Here is a 21305-nt window from a genome sequence, read left to right on the forward strand (position 1 = left end):
CACCATACTGGGCCTGGGTCCCATAGAACCACCATGCTGGGCCCCATAGAACCACCATGCCGGGCCCCATAGAACCACCATGCCGGGCCTGGGCCCCATAGAACCACCATACTGGGTCCCATAGAAGCACCATGCTGGGCCTGGGTCCCATAGAAGCACCATGCCGGACCCCATAGAACCACCATGCCGGGCCCCATAGAACCACCATGCCGGGCCCCATTGAACCACCATGCCGGGCCCCATTGAACCACCATGCCGGGCCCCATTGAACCACCATGCCGGGCCCCATAGAACCACCATACTGGGCCCCATTGAACCACCATGCCGGGCCCCATAGAACCACCATACTGGGCCCCATAGAACCACCATGCCGGGCCCCATAGAACCACCATACTGGGCCCCATAGAACTATACTGGTCATATATTCCTTATTCCTGGGAACAACATAATAGATTGTAGCCCATGATGCAAACACACAGCCTAATACTGAAACCAAATCTCTGCCCCAGTAGGCTAAACCTCTTCATCCTATCAACAGGCTTGGATTTGGCACTACACTGTCTGGAATTCAACTCCGACAGAAATCAGCGTTTGAGTCTGGACGTTTTCCTCTCAAGACCCCTACAAGCAGAATGTTTAAAACGATTATATAACGTTTAAATATAGTAGAGGTCGTGAGAAGTAAATGTCCTTATTCAAACGCTAATTTCTACTTGATGTAGTATACAATCTAACGTCGGGTTTCCAGACAAGGCACGACAACGGAACAAAGCCATAATCCCTTTATGTAATCTATAGCAACCCATTTCATAGTTCCCTGGTCTACGTTGTAACAATCCGTCTCAGAAGGGTGCCGAATGACAGGAATACTGTGTAAATGAACGACAAATGAACGATATATTACAGAGTCCGGAGCTGTTCCCACCGGTTGCACCTGTCATATCAACTCAGCGGGGAACACCGGGGATTTTACAGTAACAGGCGTTACAAACTGTACGCGGTGTAACGTGTCCCCCAGCCCAACAGGTGTATCTAAACCTACTGCCCGAATTAGTCTGGAGAACGACCCAAACAGCTCGTTAAAAACTACTTTACCGTTTAAAACAAACACAGTTGCATAATAACCGGCGGGTTCAGTGATCTATGGGTTGATAGTTAATCCGGTCCCCGTGACCCGACGGCTCTCGCTACTTCCAATCACATATTGTCGTCGATAAGAGAATAGAAGGGGGGTTCATAAAAAACCATCCGTACGGTCCACCGATACACCAAGTGAATTAAATTGTCAAATTCCCCGTCGACGGGAGCTCACCTTGTGTCTCTGGGGATGCGTTGCTGCTGTCCCGGTCGGCCATTCCTGACGTCTACCGAAGGATTAGTGTGGACACGGAGCGGACGTAATGGTACCGGGAAACCGGTCCCCTGGCGGACAGGTGGGGGACAACACACACACGCTTTCTGTTTTAATCACATCTTTCATCTCCGTTCATGCACCTGTTCCATTCTCCCCCCCCCCCCTTAAATAACAGGCTAATTATACTGATAAATGAGGGTTTCTGAACGACAGTATTTAACAAGACACACGTTCATTACAGTGTCCGCAGCTCAGATGACGTGAAATACAGTGGGGACCCTATAGGTTTAATACTGTGTAACACTTACAGCGGGTTCACTTCATGTCAAACATTAACCTAGAGATGACTCAAGATAAGTGTTGATACAACTCGCCTAAAAATAAAAAAGGGTACAGATCTAGAATCAGCTTCCCCTGCCCCAAATCCTAACCTTAACCATTAGTGAGGGGGGATGCTAAACTGACCCCAGATCAGCGTCTAGGGGCAACTTCACGCTACGCCGTGGATAGACTACAGTATATATAAATATACTGCCTCCTACTGGTGAAACCTGGATACTGATCATAACGTTAATGGTATTGGTTTGGCTGTAATCAGACAGACATAACAATTTATTACGTTTTAATAGCTTTAAAAACTGTCTACATCAGGGTATCATGCCCATTTCAAATGTATCTTAATTTTTTTTTTTAAATAAGTAATTTCAGAATATTTTGGCAAGCAAACTGGCTAACTCGACCCTGCTTTGTAGTGGACCTCTGTGGTGTGTTAGTGGTGACTGTTTTAGAAGCATAATTTGACTGCAACATAGATCAATTAGACATTATTTTTTGTCAAACGTTTCTAATATTGTCTATAAAACTGAGTTTGAGTTCTTGTGCATTTCATTCATGCAATGTTTTGTTCATCTGTTCATTTGAGTTCTTTTGGTGATTGTAGTTTGTTGAAATTATTTTCTTTTGGGATAATTTTATTTCAGAATTAGAAAACACATTGAAGGCAGTTTTTACAAGCGTTTTAGTCACCTCAGGGGCAACGAGTAAAAAAATAAATACATAAAATATCTGAGGGGTACTGTGGACCATAAAACAAGATCAATAACTAGATTTTCTGGTTTATTAAGAAAGCACTTGGCTCATGCTCCCAGGTGGGTTTTGTTCTAATAACGTTTCATCAGACATCCATATAGATCACCTGGGAGCAGCAGCGTTTTCCTTTGTCACGAATTCACCTACAACTCCAGCACCTGCTAAACATACCTGGACGTGTGTATGTTCTTCAGATTTTGTCATTAACACGCCTTAACTTAGATATTTGTTTTTTGGTTGTTGAGTAAGACAATTCCCCATTTCAAGCTTATCTTTCCCATAAATAAACAAAGTTATTTCAGAATATTTAGGCAAGCTAACTCACCGATCCTGCTTTGTAGTAAACCCCTCAGAACATAAACGTAAACAATAATCAAATATTCCAACAGGCGTAGAGACACACGGCAAACACAGTGAACAGTTAACATGGATAAATAGACCAGATTGAAGTGTTGGATAATATGTACATTCATTCCAATGTATTGCCTGAAAGCAGTGAGCAGGGCTGCAAAAGAAATCAACAGTTAACACCTTTCTCTAGCAAGAGCAGCAGCCTATTGTACCATCTGATCCTTCATAAGACATGATTTGTTTGTAGGGTGACCACACGTCCCGGATTGGGCAGGATAGTCCCACATTTTGTCCCTTTGTCCCACAACCAATCATGTCCTGCATTTTACACACAAATTTCAAACACTACAAATTTACCAAAGAAAAAGCAGGATGCCTCTGCCCAAAAATGTAGATTACAATGTCCTGCAAAATCATCCCATTATCCCGCATTTGGGTATTTTAACTGTGGTCACCCTAGTCAGTGGCAGTGGTGTAAAGTACTTAAGTAAAAAGAAAACTTTAAAATACTACTTAAGTCATTTTTTGGGGTATCTGTACTTTACTATTCAAATTTTTGTCAACTTGTACTTAACTACAGTTGAAGTCGGAAGTTTACATACACTTAGGTTGGAGTCATTAAAACTCCACAAATTTCTTGTTAACAAACTATAGTTTTGGAAAGTCAGTTAGGACATCTACTTTGTGCATGACACAAGTAATTTTTCCAACAATATTTTACAGACAGATTATTTAACTTATCACTGTATCACAATTCCACTGGGTCAGAAGTTTACATACACTAAGTTGACTGTGCCTTTAAACAGCTTGAAAAATTCCAGAAAATAATGTCATGGCTTTAGAAGCTTCTGATAGGCTAATTGACATCATTTGAGTCAATTGGAGGTGTACCTGTGGATGTATTTCAAGGCCTACCTTCAAACTCAGTGCCTCTTTGCTTGACATCATGGAAAAATCTATAGAAATCAGCCAAGACCTCAGAAAAAACAATTGTAGACCTCCACAAGTCTGGTTCATCAGCAATTTCCAAACGCCTGAAGGTAACACATTCATCTGTACAAACAATAGTACGCAAGTATAAACACCATGAGGCTACGCAGCCGTCATACTGCTCAGGAAGGAGACGAGTTCTGTCTCCTAGAGATTAACGTATTTTGGTGCAAAAAGTGCAAATCAATTCCAGAACAACAGCAAAGGACCTTGTGAAGATGCTGGAGGAAACAGGTACAAAAGTATCTATTTCCACAGTAAAACGAGTCCTATATCGACATAACCTGAAAGGCCACTCAGCAAGGAAGAAGCCACTGCTCCAAAACCACCATAAAAAAAGGCAGACTACGGTTTGCAACTGCACATGGGAACAAAGATCGTACTTTTTGGAGAAATGTCCTCTGGTCTGATGAAACAAAAATAGAACTGTTTGGCCATAATGACAATCGTTATGTTTGGAGGAAAAAGGGGGAAGCTTGCAAGGTGAAGAACACCATCCCAACCGTGAAGCACGGGGGTTGCAGCATCATGTTGTGGAAGTGCTTTGCTGCAGGACGGACTGGTGCACTTCACAAAATAGATGGAATCATGAGGAAAGAAAATGATGTGGATATATTGAAGCAACATCTCAAGACATCAGTCAGGAAGTTAAAGCTTGGTCGCAAATGGGTCTTCCAAATGGACAATGACCCCAAGCATACTTCCAAAGTTGTGGCAAAATGGCTTAAGGACAACAAAGTCAAGGTATTGGAGTGGCCATCACAAAGCCCTGACCTCAATCCTATAGAAAATTTGTGGGCAGAACTAAAAAAGCGTGTGCGAGCAAGGAGGCCTACAAACCTGACTCAGTTACAGCAGCTCTGTCAGGAGGAATGGGCCAAATTTCACCCAACTTATTGTGGGAAGCTTGTGGAAGGCTACCCGAAACGTTTGACAAGTTAAACAATTTAAAGGCAATGCTACCAAATACTAATTGAGAGTACGTAAACTTCTGACTTACAGGGAATGTGATGAAAGAAATAAAAGCTGAAATAAATCATTCTCTCTTCTATTATTCTGACATTTCACATTCTTAAAATAAAGTGGTGATCCTAACTGACCTAAGACAGGGAATTTTTACTAGGATTAAATGTCAGGAATTGTGAAAAACTGAGTTTAAATGTATATGGCTAAGGTGTATGTAAACTTCTGACTTCAACTGTACATTCCTAAAGAAAATAATGTACTTTTTACTCCATACATTTTCACTGACACCCAAAAGCACTCTTTACATTTTGAATGCTTAGCAGGACAAGAAAATGTTCCAATTCACACACTAAACAGAGGTCATCCCTACTGCCTCTGATCTGGTGGACTCACTAAACACATGGTTTGTTTGTAAATGATGTCTGAGTGTTGGAGTGTGCCCTCTGGCTATTGATCATTAAAACATGTAAAAAGCCAATGGTGCCGTCTGATTTGCTTGATATAAGGAATTTGAAATAATTCATACTTTTACTTTTGAAACTTAAGTATATTTAAAACCAAATACTTTGACTTTTACTCAAGTAGTATTTTACTGTCTGACTTTTACTTGAGTCATTTTCTATTAAGGTATCTTTACTTTTTACACCTCTGGTAACATCCTGTTTCTCTCTCTGTCCCCTAGTGTATGCTTACACTAATCCAATGCTTTTAAATCCATGACGGGGAGTGTACACTTCAGGAGATGTGTTGTAGAATGGGGATGCAGCCATAGTGTACACTACGGGAGATGTGTTGTAGAATGGGGATGCAGCCATAGTGTACACTACGGGAGATGTGTTGTAGAATGGGGATGCAGATATAGTGTACACTACGGGAGATGTGTTGTAGAATGGGGATGCAGGCATAGTGTAGACTACGGGAGATGTGTTGTAGAATGGGGATGCAGGCATAGTGTACACTACGGGAGATGTGTTGTAGAATGGGGATGCAGGCATAGTGTACACTACGGGAGATGTGTTGTAGAATGGGGATGCAGCCATACGGGTGCAGTTCTGCTGTGTTCCCAGTTCAGGTGTCCCCTGTGAGAACAGCCTCCTGAGGGCCCCAGTTTCACCAGTAGAAGGATCTGGTGAGGAAAGTGGCTGCTGAGCCGAGCCAGCTGCCAGTGGTGTTGTCCTTGGCTGCGGTACGGGACACGGCGCGGTCCGTCTCGCTCTCGGGACTCTCGTCCTCTGGGAGGTAGTCTGGGATTGATACGTTCTCCTCCCTCACATTACCACCGCACACACTAAGAGGGAGCAGGACCTGGGGGGAGTGAGAAGGGGGGGAGAGAGGTGAAAAGAGGGGGAGGAAGGAGAGAAGGGGAGGGAGGAGAGAAGAAGAGGGAGGAGAGAAGAAGAGGGAGGAGAGAAGAAGAGGGATTAGAGGCACACAGAAATTAACATGGAAGCTCAGTCCATCGTTCTTTCATTCTTTCCTGAGCCAAGTGTCTCACCTCCTCCCCAACTTCATTCCTCACCACCTGTTGGGCTGACAGCACCTTGGTAGCAGCGATGGCTGACGCCAGACTCTACAGGGAGAGATGGACACTATTAAATTACAACACTTTAACCAATGGGTTAATCTGTGTGTCTAGCTCTGTAGGCAGGTGTGTGTGTGTGTAAGAGACAGTGGGTGAGCTAGAGAGACAGACGGAGAGACAGACGGAGAGAGAGACGGAGAGACAGACGGAGAGACAGACGGAGAGACAGACGGAGAGACAGACGGAGAGACAGACAGACGGAGAGACAGACAGACGGAGAGACAGACGGAGAGACAGACGGAGAGACAGACGGAGAGGCAGATGGAGAGGCAGATGGGAGAGACTAATGGAGAGAGAGATGGGAGACAGATTGAGAGACAGACGGAGAGCGAGAGAGACAGATGGAGAGCGAGAGAGACAGATGGAGAGCGGGAGAGACAGATGGAGAGACAGATGGAGAGCGAGAGAGACAGATGGAGAGCGACAGATGGAGAGACAGATGGAGAGCGGGAGAGACAGATGGAGAGCGAGAGAGACAGATGGAGAGACAGATGGAGAGCGGGAGAGACAGATGGAGAGCGAGAGAGACCGATGGAGAGACAGATGGAGAGCGGGAGAGACAGATGGAGAGCGAGAGAGACCGATGGAGAGACAGATGGAAAGCGGGAGAGACAGATGGAGAGCGAGAGAGACAGATGGAGAGCGAGAGAGACAGATGGAGAGCGAGAGAGACAGATGGAGACAGATGAGGAGCGAGAGAGACAGTTGGAGAGAGAAGGGAGAGACAGACGGAGAGCGAGAGAGAGATGGAGAGTGGGAGAGAGAGATGGAGAGTGGGAGAGACAGATGGAGAGCGATGGAGAGACAGACAGATGGAGAGCGAGAGAGACAGATGGAGAGCGAGAGAGAGATGGAGAGACAGATGGAGAGTGAGAGAGACAGTTGGAGAGACAGAAGGGAGAGAGATGGAGAGCGAGAGAGACAGATGGAGACAGATGGAAAGCGAGAGAGACAGTTGGAGAGACAGAAGGGAGACACAGATGGAGAGCGAGAGACAGATGGAGAGCGAGAGACAGATGGAGAGCGAGAGACAGATGGAGAGCGGGAGAGACAGATGGAGAGCGAGAGACAGATGGAGAGCGAGAGACAGATGGAGAGCGGGAGAGACAGATGGAGCGACAGACGGAGACAGACGGAGAGACAGATGGAGAGAGAGAGACAGATGGAGAGCGAGAGAGACAGATGGAGAGCGAGAGAGACAGATGGAGAGACAGATGGAGAGCAAGAGAGACAGATGGAGAGACAGAGAGACAGATGGAGAGCGAGAGAGACAGATGGAGAGACAGATGGAGAGACAGATGGAGAGCGAGAGAGACAGATGGAGAGACAGATGGAGAGACAGATGGAGAGCGAGAGAGACAGATGGAGAGACAGATGGAGAGCGAGAGAGACAGATGGAGAGACAGATGGAGAGCGAGAGAGACAGATGGAGAGACAGATGGAGAGCAAGAGAGACAGATGGAGAGACAGATGGAGAGACAGATGGAGAGACAGAGAGACAGATGGAGAGCGAGAGAGACAGATGGAGAGACAGAGACAGATGGAGAGCGAGAGAGACAGATGGAGTTACTTCAGTGGGCAGGTCAGAGCGGATGCGAACGGTGCATCTCCTAGAAGCCATCTGGAAGGTGAAGCTGATCACGCCTTTCACCTTCAGTAGAGCCTCCTCACACACACCTCGCTGGGCCTGGACAACACACAGTTAGTATACAGCAGGGTTTCCATGAGACGGTAAATGCCCGGCTTTTAACCAATAAACTAAATTAAAATCCAATGAATAGAATTGTTGCTGGACAAATTGTCTGGGAGAAGAAAAAAAGCCCACTGCAAAATAATGATTTTTTTTTAATTGATGGAAATATCTGTCGACGTCAAAAGCAAATATAATTTCATAGGCTAATAAATTCTCAAGTTTCTTGGACATTAGTGTTGGGTGTGTGTTTCTATTCGACTAGACAAAACTGGAAGACTGTTGATTATCCCCGTTTCCAGTATGCCCTCCGAGAGGGGATTCTTTCTCCAAAACAGAGTAAAGATGGCCTCAAGATAATTCCTTCTTGACCACAAAGTAATGAGGCTGATGTGCAACAAGCTGCTTCGAGGAGTTGGACAGTTTTGACTACTCAGCAGCAGCAGCGGCGGCTCACTTTTAGCAGGCCAAGATCCGCTACAAACGCAAGTAAAATAGAGGCAAATGATTGTGTTTGTCAGGCCGAGTCCTAGCAGTCATACTGCCGCACTAGGCCGGATATACATATTCCGCCCGTGTCATGTATAGTATAAAGATTTGGAATGGCTTTGTAGACGAGAAGTAATGTGTATCATGCTCAATTGGTGCATTTCAGTTGAGCTTATTCAGTAGCACTTGGAAACAAAAACATTGTTGCCAACTACTCACATCAGAAAGATACAATGCTGTAATCACTAGTCAGCCCACTGTCTATAGTAGGAAACAGAGTGGTTATCAATAACCCACGTATATCACAAATGACACGAGTCACGACCCCACGATAATACATTTTATATTTATTGTAATTTGAACTAACATTATCCAGTAGAACTGTAAAAAGAGTGAGACATAATTTTGAGCGTTGGAAACAAAAGCGTTCATACACACATGGTGTGGGCCTTGTTTCACAGGAGCATTGTAAAATAAGCTTTTCTCGCAATGAACCGGCCTTAAGGAATTTTGTGTATTTACATATGGAATTTGATTGTCCAACATCAGTTAGATAATTTCTTCGTTTTGTGGCCGCCTAGTGTCCTCTTTCCACTGCTGTGGTGCTGAATGGCAGCGGGAATGGTGAATGTTGTGTTAATTTATTAGGCCTAATTAAAATGTTCATGCTTCGGCTAAATTAAATTAGAGGCCTAGATTGTATTTGAAAACAGCTGTGTTTTATTTAATAATTCAAATGTTCATACAAATAGCCTATAGGACAGGTCGATAGCAAATTATATTATACAAATATTATATTTTGAAGTTGTGTTTTATTACTGTGTAGGCGACTTGTTCTTTTAGGCTAAATGTTTTTTTGTTTGTTTTTTTACATATTCATTTATGATTTATAGCAGGGATGAAGACGGCCAATGTTTGCTGCACACAACGCATTCACGGGTCACTACAGAGGAGTTTTGGTTCCTGACTCAAAGGGAACACCGTGCAGTCTCCCTCTGAGCATTAAAACTCATGGTACCCTTCGCCAGCTCATATCTGTGTGAAGCTGGATTCAGCGATGTTCTCGTCGTCCGCGCATTAAACCAAATATCCATCCAGGTTGGACGTGAGAGCAGAGATGAGGTGCGCACTGTTCAAGCCACACCCATCACGTTAGATGGTGGTGAGATAATGGTGCATTCAAGACAACTGGGAACTCAGAAAAATACGAGGTCACATTATGACGTTAGTGATCTTCAGGTCGTTAAAAATCGGAGCCCGAGTTCCCGGCATGGAATTCCAAGTATAATAAACTAGCATAATGAAGTAAACTTGGGAGTCACTATGACTCAGGAAAGCAGGCAGTTTATTAAGCTACAGATGAAATAAATTAATGATGAACTTCACAGGGTGGTGAAAGTGCAAAGTGATGAATATCGAGGGTCTTACTCTAGTGACATGATCATCGATGCTTGGCTGCGGGGTGGGTAAGGGGGCTCCTGTTTGGAGCTCTACTCACCCAAAACATTTGATTGGTTTGATAAGTAACAACGCGTCACTAGTTTCTATTTAGACTCCACCACTAGACACCCTTTCTAGCATGTTTCTGCCTTCCCCCAGGCTTTCCTGACTGAAGCCTGGCTATGTATGTAGCGAGCTGTGTGTATATATACAGTTGAAGTCGGAAGTTTACATACACCTTAGCCAAATACATTTAATACATTTAAACTCAGTTTTTCACAATTCCTGACATTTAATCCTACTAAAAATTCCCTGTTTTAGGTTAGTTAGGATCACCACTTTATTTTAAGAATGTGAAATGTCAAAATAATAGTAGAGAGAATTATTTATTTCAGCTTTTATTTCTTTCATCACATTCCCAGTGGGTCAGAAGTTTACATACACTCAATTAGTATTTGGTAGCATTGCCTTTTAATTGTTTAACTTGGGTCAAACATTTCGGGTAGCCTTCCACAAGCTTCCCAGAATAAGTTGGGTGAATTTTGGCCCATTCCTCCTGACAGAGCTGCTGTAACTGAGTCAGGTTTGTAGGCCTCCTTGCTAGCACACACTTTTTCAGTTCTGCCCAGATATTTTCTATAGGATTGAAGTCAGGGCTTTGTGATGGCCACTCCAATACCTTGACTTTGTTGTCCTTAAGCCATTTTGCCACAACTTTGGAAGTACGCTTGGGGTCATTGTCCATTTGGAAGACCCATTTGCGACCAAGCTTTAACTTCCTGACTGATGTCTTGAGATGTTGCTTCAATATATCCACATTATTTTCCTACCTCATGATGCCATCTATCTTGTGAAGTGCACCAGTCTCTCCTGCAGCAAAGCACCCCCACAATATGATGCTGCCACCCCCGTGCTTCACGGTTGGGATGGTGTTTTTCGGCTTGCAAGCCTCCCCCTTTTTCCTCCAAACATAACGATTGTCATTATGGCCAAACAGTTCTATTTTTGTTTCATCAGACCAGAGAACATTTCTCCAAAAAGTACGATCTTCGTCCCCACGTGCAGTTGCAAACCGTAGTCCGGCTTTTTTTATGGAGGTTTTGGAGCAGTGGCTTCTTCCTTGCTGAGCGGCCTTTCAGGTTATGGCGATATAGGACTCGTTTTACTGTGGATATAGATACTTTTGTGCCCGTTTCCTCCAGCATCTTCACAAGGTCCTTTGCTGTTGTTCTGGGATTGATTTGCACTTTTCGCACCAAAGTACGTTCATCTCTAGGAGACAGAACTCATCTCCTTCCTGAGCGGTATGACGGCTGCGTAGCCTCATGGTGTTTATACTTGCGTACTATTGTTTGTATAGATGAACGTGGTACTTTCAGGCGTTTGGAAATTGCTCCCAATGATGAACCAGACTTGTGGAGGTCTACAATTGTTTTTTCTGAGGTCTTGGCTGATTTCTTTTGATTTTTCCATGATGTCAAGCACTGAGTTTGAAGGTAGGCCTTGAAATATATCCACAGGTACTTCTCCAATTGACTCAAATTATGTCAATTAGCCTATCAGAAGCTTCTAAAGTCATGACATCATTTTCTGAAATTTTCCAAGCTGTTTCAAGGCACAGTCAACTTAGTGTATGTAAACGTCTGACCCACTGGAATTTAGATACACTGAATTATAAGTGAAATAATCTGTCTGTAAAGAATTGTTGGAAAAATGACTTGTGTCATGCACAAAGTAGATGTCCTAACCGACTTGCCAAAACTATAGTTTGTTAACAAGAAATTTGTGGAGTGGTTGAAAAACGAGTTTTAATGACTTCAACCTAAGTGTATGTAAACTTCCCACTTCAACTGTATGTATATATAGAGTAAACTGTCATCAAGGCAAAGGGTGGCTACTTTGAAGAATCGAAAACATTACTACACGATTCCATATGTGTTATTTCATAGTTTTGATGTCTTCACTATTATTCTACAATGTAGAAAATAGTAAAAAAAAAAAAAAAAACCCTTGAATGAGTAGGTGCTGTATATATACACTGGTACTGTATATATACACTCACAGTGCTGTCCAGGCCTTGGATGTGCAGAGTGACAGACTTGTTCTTCCCTTTGGAGGAGTTGAGGAAGAACTGGGGTTTGTTTCTCCTCCTCTCTTTCTCTGGCCTGGGCGGGGCACTCAGGATTCCATACACCTCCCGCGACAGGACATTGATGTCATCGCTCAAACCACTCCTACAAGAGACAGGACCAGGATGTCAGATGACCCACACCTACAAATCAAATTCTTATCAAATTGTATTTTGCTTACTTACAGGTCCTTTTCCGACAATGCAGAAATTTAAAATTGTAATAATGACAAGGAATAAATACACTTCCTGAATAACAATAACGAGTAAAAAATAACATGCCTATATACAGGAAGTACCAGGTAATAACATTGCTATATACAGGAAGTACCAGGTAATAACATGGCTATATACAGGAAGTAGCTGGCAAAAACTTGGTTATAGACAGGGAGTAGCAGATAATAACATGGCTATAGACAGGGAATACCAGTACCGAGCTGATGTGCAGGGCTACGAGGTAATTGAGGTAGCTATGTACATATAGGTAGGGTTAAAGTTACTAGGCAACAGGATAGATAAGACAATAGCAGCAGCGTATGTTATGTGTGTGTGTTGTCAGTGTAAGTATGTGTGAGTGTGTGTGTACAGTCCAGTGGATTTGTGTAGAGTCAGTGCCAGAGAGTTAGTACAAAAAAAGACAGGACCAAGAGGAGTAGGATTAATTGAAAACATTAATTTGCCCAGTTGATTGATGCACATTGTTGCAATTCACAATTGTGATGCCAAAGCCAAAGGTAGACTTTTTTTTTTTTTTTTACACACACACACACACACACACACACACACACACACACACACACACACACACACACACCTGAGAGAGTGGACTGACCTCTCCATCAGGGTCACCAGGCTGACCATCATACCCAGTTCATTCTTCATAGTGGTGATGTTCAAGGGCCACTCTGCGAGGTAGCGCATAGTCTGAGAGGAGAGATTACAAATCAGAAAGAGCCTCTACTACATGACAAGTTTCAGGTGGATGTTGAGTGTCACTGTCAAGTTGGCATTGTTTTTGAATGTATATTGTTGGTTGTCTAGTTAGATTTAGCCTCAGTCATCCAGGTTTCCTTTGCTCAACGAGACAAGATTTGGAAGGATGGCAGGAGACAATTATATTACAAGTACTGCCTTGTATACTGTTGTGTTTTTGTTTGTTACTTCTTGTGGAAAAATTCTAGTTTCCAACTAGCTATACTATAACGTAAAACAAATGCAGCTCATTCTGAAGCTGTAACCTATTAGTCATATAGTGATTAATGAGATCTCTGTTTTTGTCTGTTCTGTTCTTGCTTGTTTGATTCTCATTGTGGTTTGTGTAGCTGGGGCTAGTAGCAGGTTAAACCGACCTGCAGGGTGGCGAACAGCACTTGCGGGTCCTGGTGATCCAGGAAGAGAACCAGTCCGGGTAAACAGCCTTGGTCCTGGACTATTGCCTCCCGGTTCTGGGGCTCCGACGCCAGGTCCCGGAGCTGGGTCACCACAGACAGAGCATCCATCATCTTAGTTACCTAACTACCGAGTCTCTGCGGGCAGTGTGAAACAGAAAGGTGTAGTGAGATAAGGCACCGTAGATGTATTGAAAGGCTCTTGTCACTGCCTTGCTTGCCTCACTAACGATACTGTGTATGCTAGCGAGCTGGCTAACGTTATCTAGGGTTTGTTGCTACCCAGCTAGCTAACGTTAGCTAGTTTAACAACCTAACAACGTAAAAAAATATACAATGAATAAATTGAGTAGCTAACGTTAATGTCATAAACACATACCTATCTAAGTTAGCAAAACACGTTCGTTAGCTAGCTACTAACTTAATTGGCTGAAAACTAACACTTATATCCAGCTATTTTTTTGTTGTTGTTGTTGTTGAAAGTATGGTAAGCTAGTTTGCAACTTTTCTTTTTACCTCAAATATATATTTGACCAAATATTATAAATTCGGTTAAAAAGTCGGTAAGTAAATCGACAGATTTGAAACATCTTACCGCGGAAACAGCGGCTCGAGCACAGACAACCAAAAAAAATATGAATTTTGTGGGGGAGGAACCTCATTGGTCGAACAGCTGCTGTCACATTGCATGGTGAGCCCTTCTGATTGGCGTAGAATTGTATTCCAATTGAAATGTCCAATCACGGCACGTTTTACTAGCACGGGTTATTTTCAGTTCGCCTGGAGAATGTTATTTCACGATTTCTTGCAAAAAAAATTGGGTCAAATTTCTAAATTAAACATGTGGTAAGAGAAGATGATCAATTTTAGTCATAATATACAGTATATACATCTAATATTTGTCAATATTAGAAACACTTATCTCCCTCACTAGCTTTAAGCACCAGCAATCAGAGCAGCTCCCAGATCACTGCACCTGTACATAGCCCATCTATAATTTAGCCCAAACTACTACCGCTTCCCCTACTGTATTTATTTATTTAATTTATTATTTTGCTCCTTTGCACCATATTATTTATATTTTAACTTTGAACTTTCTTCAAATTATAATTCTACCATTCCAGTGTTTTACTTGCTATACTTTATTTACTTTGCCACCATGGCCTTTTTTTGCCTTTACCTCCCTTATCTCACATCATTTGCTCACATTGTATATAGTCTTATTTTTGTCTACTGTATCATTGATTGTATGTTGTTTTACTCCATGTGTAACTCTGTGTTTTTGTATGTTGTCGAACTGCTTTGCTTTATCTTGGCCAGGTTGCAATTGTAAATGAGAACTTGTTCTCAACTTGCCTACCTGGTTAAATAAAGGTGAAATAAAATAAAAAATAAAAATATTGAGTCCATAGTAGCTAATTAGTTTATCAGTCTACCGCCATCTGATAAATGTGTTTTGATGATCCAGTGTTTAGAATACTGCAATAGGCGAGTTCGTTTTGCATGTGCCGGTACCCCAGGTGAGTGGCGATTTTATTTAGGGACCAATGGAATGGTCTAAAATGTATCAACTCCACCCACCCGTGGCACTGGGACATGCAAAACGAACCTGCACAATGCTTCAGTCATAACCTTTTTATTTGATAATTAAAGTATATTTTGTGCAAGATTTTAAAGTGAATTTCTTTTACTTTATTTGATATACTAAATTTGTGAGTGAGCAACCAAGCTTTCTTCCATTCAATTTCAGTAATATATGCATTCCAGAGGAATTTCCCTCTAGGAGGGATCTTGTTGTTGGAGTTAAAAAGTTATTTTATGAACGTGTTATTACATTTCTTATCCACCAGGGGGCAACCTTCTAACAAATTCTGCATGTATCTTGACATGTTCTCAAACATTAATTTAGTAAGTCCTGAAGGTATTGTTTTGGATATAGTATCACATTCTTTATAATGTATTGGGAAGTTATGTTTCTAAGAACTTTCTCTAAAAGAGTAGATTTTCGTCTTTATCAAATAAATGAAGCACACATAATATTTCTTTCAAACCACTTTAGTGAAGAACCAAGACTTGTTTTTAACAACAATATCTTTGTTGTTCCACAGAAGTGTTTTGTGTGGGGAGAAGTTGTGGACATAACATAGTTTCCAGGCTAAAAGGACTTGTTCTTGAAATTGGGACAGTTTGATGGGTAATTTTGCTGGAGAATACCACATAATTTCCTACAAAATATGACAGTTAATGAAGTACCATATTAATTCAGAGCTAAGCATACATCTTTCTATCCAGTTTACTTTAAAAGGTATTGTTGATATCAATGAAATCTAGTACTTCTATCCCACCATCAGCTCTTTGGTTTGATATTACAGACTTCTTAAGTTCGTGTTGTATATTTTTCCATGTAAAGTCTAGAGAAGTGTTGTTGATATCCTTGCTGGTTTGATCAGCTACAGATAGGGATAGAGCAGGGTAGACAAAACATGACAGACAGTAAAACCCTTCCAATAATAGAACTGGAGCCAGTTATTAAATATGTTTTTGTTGTTGTTTACTTTCATCTCTGAGCGAAATTGAGATGTTGACGGACAATATGGTTTTTCACCATGTGCACCCCTAAATATATCATTATCTTTCACTGGAATATTCTCAATAGATTGGTAATTTGAGTTTCATATGAGACAATATTTCTAATTTATTTGAGTTCCAGACCAGAAACAGAAGATAATGATTTGATAATATTAAGTCCAATAGCAACTTGATCCTTGTCTTTTAGAAAACAGAGCTGTATCGTCTGTTAACTGAGATATCTTTATTTATTTTCCAAATATTGAAATACCTTTTTTTATTCAGAGTTGAAAGCTGAAATAGGGCAACCCTGGCGTACACTACAACGACTGTATTAGGAACTTGTGTTGTGTTGTATCAAATGCTTTACAAAAATTGAGGAATAAATTAATAGCCTTAGATTCAATTGAATTAGCATAATCAATCAAGTCTAAAACCAACCTAATGTTACAGCTGATGTGGCGACCTTTCATGAAACCAGTTTGGGTTTCTGTAACAGCGTTGGTAGTCGCGTTTGTATGAATGAGGCGCAGGAAGCAACGAGCACAGGGAGTGGTGTTTTTAATAACACTTTGAAGGAAAAACAAAGTTCCCAAACACAGGGGAATAAATACAATGTGCGACAATGCCAAGCCGACACGAACAAGACAGTCGATATACAACAATTAATCCCGCACAACAAGGAGCGGGCCAGCTAAACTAAATAGCCCCTCTAATGGCTAATTGACCATAGGTGTCTAAAATAAAAAAAAGGGAAAAGCAAAAGGGAATCGGTGGCAGCTAATAGGCCGGTGACGACGACCGCCGAGCGCCACCCGAGCAGGAGGGGGCGCCACCGTCGGTGGGAATCGTGACAGTTTCATTAATAAGGTGGTTCAGGCCCATTTTTAACTCTATTAGCATATGGTAAAGTTTACAATCTGTATTTAATAGTGTAATAGGCCTCTGTATTTGTATTTATTATTAATCCCCATTAGTTCCTGCCAAGGCAGCAGCTACTCTTCCTGGGGTTTATTATGGATCCCCATTAGTTCCTGCCAAGGCATCAGCTACTCTTCCTGGGGTTTATTATGGATCCCCATTAGTTCCTGCCAAGGCAGCAGCTACTCTTCCTGGGGTTTATTATGGATCCCCATTAGTTCCTGCCAAGGCAGCAGCTACTCTTCCTGGGGTTTATTATGGATCCCCATTAGTTCCTGCCAAGGCAGCAGCTACTCTTCCTGGGGTTTATTATAGATCCCCATTAGTTCCTGCCAAGGCAGCAGCTACTCTTCCTGGGGTTTATTATGGATCCCCATTAGTTCCTGCCCAGACAGCAGCTACTCTTCCTGGGGTTTATTATGGATCCCCATTAGTTCCTGTCAAGGCAGCAGCTACTCTTCCTGGTGTCCAGCAAAATTAAGGCAGTTATACATTTAAAAAAAAAATACAATACATTCACAACATATTTTACAACATATTAAGTGTGTGTCCTCAGGCCCCTACTTTACTACCACATATCTACAACACAAAATCCATGTGTGTACGTGTGTGCATAGTGTGAATGTTATCATGTGTGTGTATGTATGTGTCTGTGCCTATGTGTGTGTCTCTTCACAGTCCCCGTTGTTCCACAAGGTGTATTTTTTATCTGTTTTTTAAATCTGATTTTACTGCTGCATCAGTTACCTGATGTGGAATAGAGTTCCATGTAGTCATGGCTCTATGTAGTACTGTGCACCTTCCATGGTCTGTTTTGGACTTGGGGACTGTGAAGAGACCTCTGGTGGCATGTCTTGTGGAGTATGCATGGGTGTCCGAGCTGTGTGCTAAAAATTCAAACGTAACTTTTTATATTAAGGAAATAACCCCTTGTTTTATTGTAGTAATCATCTCACCATTAGCTAGGCCTTCTTGGAACATGTTGAATACTGGTCCCTCTAAATGTTCCCAAAACTGTAAATACAATTCCACAGAAAGACCATCTGTTCCCAGGTGCTTTGCCCTTCTTCTCTGATCTCTACAACAGAAAACTCATCTTCACATATGGACTTGAACTCATCAGAAATAATTGGAACATGACCATGGACATAAGTGGAGGTCCAACATGGACATGTTTCATAAAATGTTCCCACGAGACGTGCGTCAGAGCAGAAGAATTTGGTCCTGTACTGACGCTTTGCCTGTTTGATGGTTCTTTGCGGTATTTCTTATAAGCGTCCGGATTAGTGTCCTTCTCTTTGAAAGCTGCAGCTCTAGCTTTTAGCTCAGTGCGGATGTTGCCTGTAATCCATGGTTTCTGGTTGGGATATGAAGGTACGGTCACTGTGGGGACGACGTCATCGATGCACAGTGCCTTCAGAAAGTATTCATACCCCAATGGTTGCGTAACCGGGGCTTGGACCGGAAAAGGAAGTTATGTTCAGGGAGGAGGCGAGGGCCTTGTCGATGAAATCCCTGCGACCCTGGAGTCCACTAGAGCTGTAGAGACAACAACTGAGGGACATCCAGTCAGAAAGGGTTTGGTGGGAAAATGATGATGATAGAACCTCTGCTCTAGTGGACCCCGGGTTAGGATGCGCCGGACACCACTGAGAAGCTGGTGCCCCTCCTGTCCGCAATAAGGACAGAGCCCCAGCTGTCTCCGGCGACGCCGCTCTGCCGCGGAGAGGTGTGTGAGCCTTACCTCCATGGGTTCAGGCTGTGACTCAGGGAGGCGAGTTGGGCACCGGCGCTCCCTAAGAAGGTTATCCAGACGGATGGTCATCGCGATGAGTGTGTCCAAAGATAGGTTGTCATCCCGACACTCCCCCTCCATCTGGACCTCTTTGCGCAGGTGTGTGTGATGATGATGACCAGGTGTGTGTAATGATGATGGCCAGGTGTGTGTAATGATGATGACCGGGTGTGTGTAACGATGATGACCAGGTGTGTGTGATGATGATGACCAGGTGTGTGTGATGATGATGACCAGGTGTGTGTGATGATGATGGCCAGGTGTGTGTGATGATGATGGCCAGGTGTGTAATGATGATGGCCAGGTGTGTGTGATGATGATGACCAGGTGTGTGTAACGATGATGACCAGGTGTGTGTAATGATAATGACCAGGTGTGTGTAATGATAATGACCAGGTGTGTGTAATGATAATGACCAGCTGTGTGTAACGATGATGACCAGGTGTGTGTAATGATGATGACCAGGTGTGTGTAATGATGATGACCAGGTGTGTGTGATGATGATGGCCAGGTGTGTAATGATGATGGCCAGGTGTGTGTGATGATGATGACCAGGTGTGTGTAATGATGATGACCAGGTGTGTGTAATGATGATGACCAGGTGTGTGTAATGATAATGACCAGGTGTGTGTAATGATAATGACCAGGTGTGTGTAATGATGATGACCAGGTGTGTGTAATGATGATGACCAGGTGTGTATAATGATGACGACCAGATGTGTGTAATGATGATGACCAGGTGTGTGTAATGATGATGACCAGGTGTGTGTAATGATGATGACCAGGTGTGTGTAATGATGATGACCAGGTGTGTGTAACGATGATGACCAGGTGTGTGTAATGATGATGACCAGGTGTGTAATGATGATGACCAGGTGTGTGTAATGATGCTGACCAGGTGTGTGTAATGATGATGACCAGGTGTGTGTAATGATAATGACCAGGTGTGTGTAATAATGATGACCAGGTGTGTGTAATGATGAGGACCAGGTGTGTGTAATGATGATGACCAGGTTTGTGTAATGATGATGACCAGGTGTGTGTAATGATGATGACCAGGTGTGTGTAATGATGATGACCAGATGTGTGTTTAATGATGATGACCAGGTGTGTGTAATGATGATGACCAGGTGTGTGTAATGATGATGACCAGGTGTGTGTAATGATGATGACCAGGTGTGTGTAATGATGATGACCAGGTGTGTGTAATGATTTTGACCAGGTGTGTGTAATGATTGTTGCCAAGGCCGGTGGACGAAAACAACACAACGAGATGCAACAATTCAAGTTTTTTTTCTTCTGTTTGTGACGTTTTTCTTACTATGTGATGTGACTGGTGTGAAGCCAAATCCAAACTGGCTTCCCTTGACACTTTTTAGAGCACCAGGACCATTCACATTTGACCTCACTCAGTTTAGCTCAACGCTGATTGGCTATTCTTTTATATTTTTTTTAATCAGGGGAGTTCAATCCCTTGCATTCAATGCTACGGGCAGCAACAATGTCACACTATTTTTGACCAAACAGCATCAGATAGATGGCCTACACATACAGAGACAGAGGGGCGCCAATATTATATATATTTTTTTTATTGGTCCATTTTTGGGGGAAGTTTCCCTTGGCACCCATGAATACACGCCACTGGCTGAAAGGTGAATTCATTTCCCAGTGTCTGATGGAAAGCAGACTGAACCAGGTTTTCCGATAGTATTTTGCCTGTTCTTAGCTTCATTCTGTTTCATTTTTGTCCTGAAAAACTCCCCAGTCCTTAACGATTACAAGCATACCCATAACATGAGGCAGCCATAACATGATGCAGCCACCCCTATGCTTGAAAATATGGATAGCAGTACTCAGTAATGTATTGTGTTGGATTTGCCCCAAGCATAACACTTTGTATTCAGGACTCAAAGTTAATGGCTTTGCCACATTTTTTGTAGGATGCATGTTTTGGAATATTTTTATTCTGTACAGGTTTCCTTCTTTTCACTCTGTCATTTAGGTTAGTATTGTGGAGTAACTACAATGTTGTTGATCCATCCTCAGTTTTCTCCTTTCACAGCCATTAAACTCTGTAACTGTTTTAAAGACAACATTAGCCTGATAGTGAAATCCCTGAGCAGTTTCCTTTCTCTTCATCAACTGAGTTAGGAAGGATGCTTCCTTCTTTTCACTCTGTCAATTAGGTTAGTATTGTGGCGTAACTACAATGTTGTTGATAAATCCTCAGTTGTCTCCTATCATTAAACTCTGTAACAGTTTTAAAGTCATAAAATGGCATCGTGGTGAAATCCCTGAGCGGTTTCCTTCCTCTCTGGCAACTGAGTTAGGAAGGAGGCCTGTATCTTTGTAGTGACTGGGTGTATTGATACACCATCCACAGTGTAATTAATAACTTCACCATGCTCAAAGGGATATTCAATGTCTGCTTTTTTGTATTTTTACCCATCTGCCAATAGGTGCCCTTCTTTGCGAGGCATTGGAAAACCTCCCTGGTCTTTGTGATTGAATCTGTGTTTGAAATTCACTGCTCGACTGAAGGACCTTACAGATA

At 42.5% G+C, this 21305-nt stretch overlaps 2 protein-coding genes across 7 annotated transcripts in view; both read right to left on the reverse strand.

Moving 5' to 3' along the window:
* Nucleotides 1-3618, reverse strand: part of LOC106592749 (ensconsin) — a 44941-nt gene extending 41323 nt beyond the window's left edge. The window contains exon 1 of the mRNA XM_045695496.1: nt 1313-3618. Coding sequence (XP_045551452.1) covers nt 1313-1355 — 43 coding nt within the window. The 5' untranslated portion in view covers nt 1356-3618. The remainder of the gene's footprint in view (nt 1-1312) is intronic.
* A 1369-nt stretch (nt 3619-4987) lies between these two features.
* armc1l (armadillo repeat containing 1, like) lies at nt 4988-14327 on the reverse strand. 6 transcript variants are annotated; one of them, XM_014143712.2, is made up of 7 exons: nt 13984-14087; nt 13429-13605; nt 12894-13003; nt 12014-12185; nt 7903-8019; nt 6246-6320; nt 4996-6055 (listed from the first exon to the last, which is right to left on the reverse strand). In XM_014143712.2, exons 2-7 carry the CDS (start codon nt 13579-13581, stop codon nt 5861-5863), a joined length of 822 nt encoding a protein of 273 aa, XP_013999187.1. In that variant the 5' UTR covers nt 13582-13605; nt 13984-14087; the 3' UTR covers nt 4996-5860. The 6 variants fall into 6 exon arrangements, with proteins under 6 accessions (XP_045551458.1, XP_045551459.1, XP_013999187.1 ...); XM_045695501.1 differs by lacking the exon at nt 13984-14087 and adding an exon at nt 13847-13870; XM_014143711.2 differs by having other exon boundaries at nt 4998-6055; nt 14063-14327.
* Between the last annotated feature and the right edge of the window lie 6978 nt (nt 14328-21305).

Source organism: Salmo salar, chromosome ssa15 (assembly GCF_905237065.1).
Source record: "Salmo salar chromosome ssa15, Ssal_v3.1, whole genome shotgun sequence".
Classification (NCBI taxonomy): domain Eukaryota; kingdom Metazoa; phylum Chordata; class Actinopteri; order Salmoniformes; family Salmonidae; genus Salmo; species Salmo salar.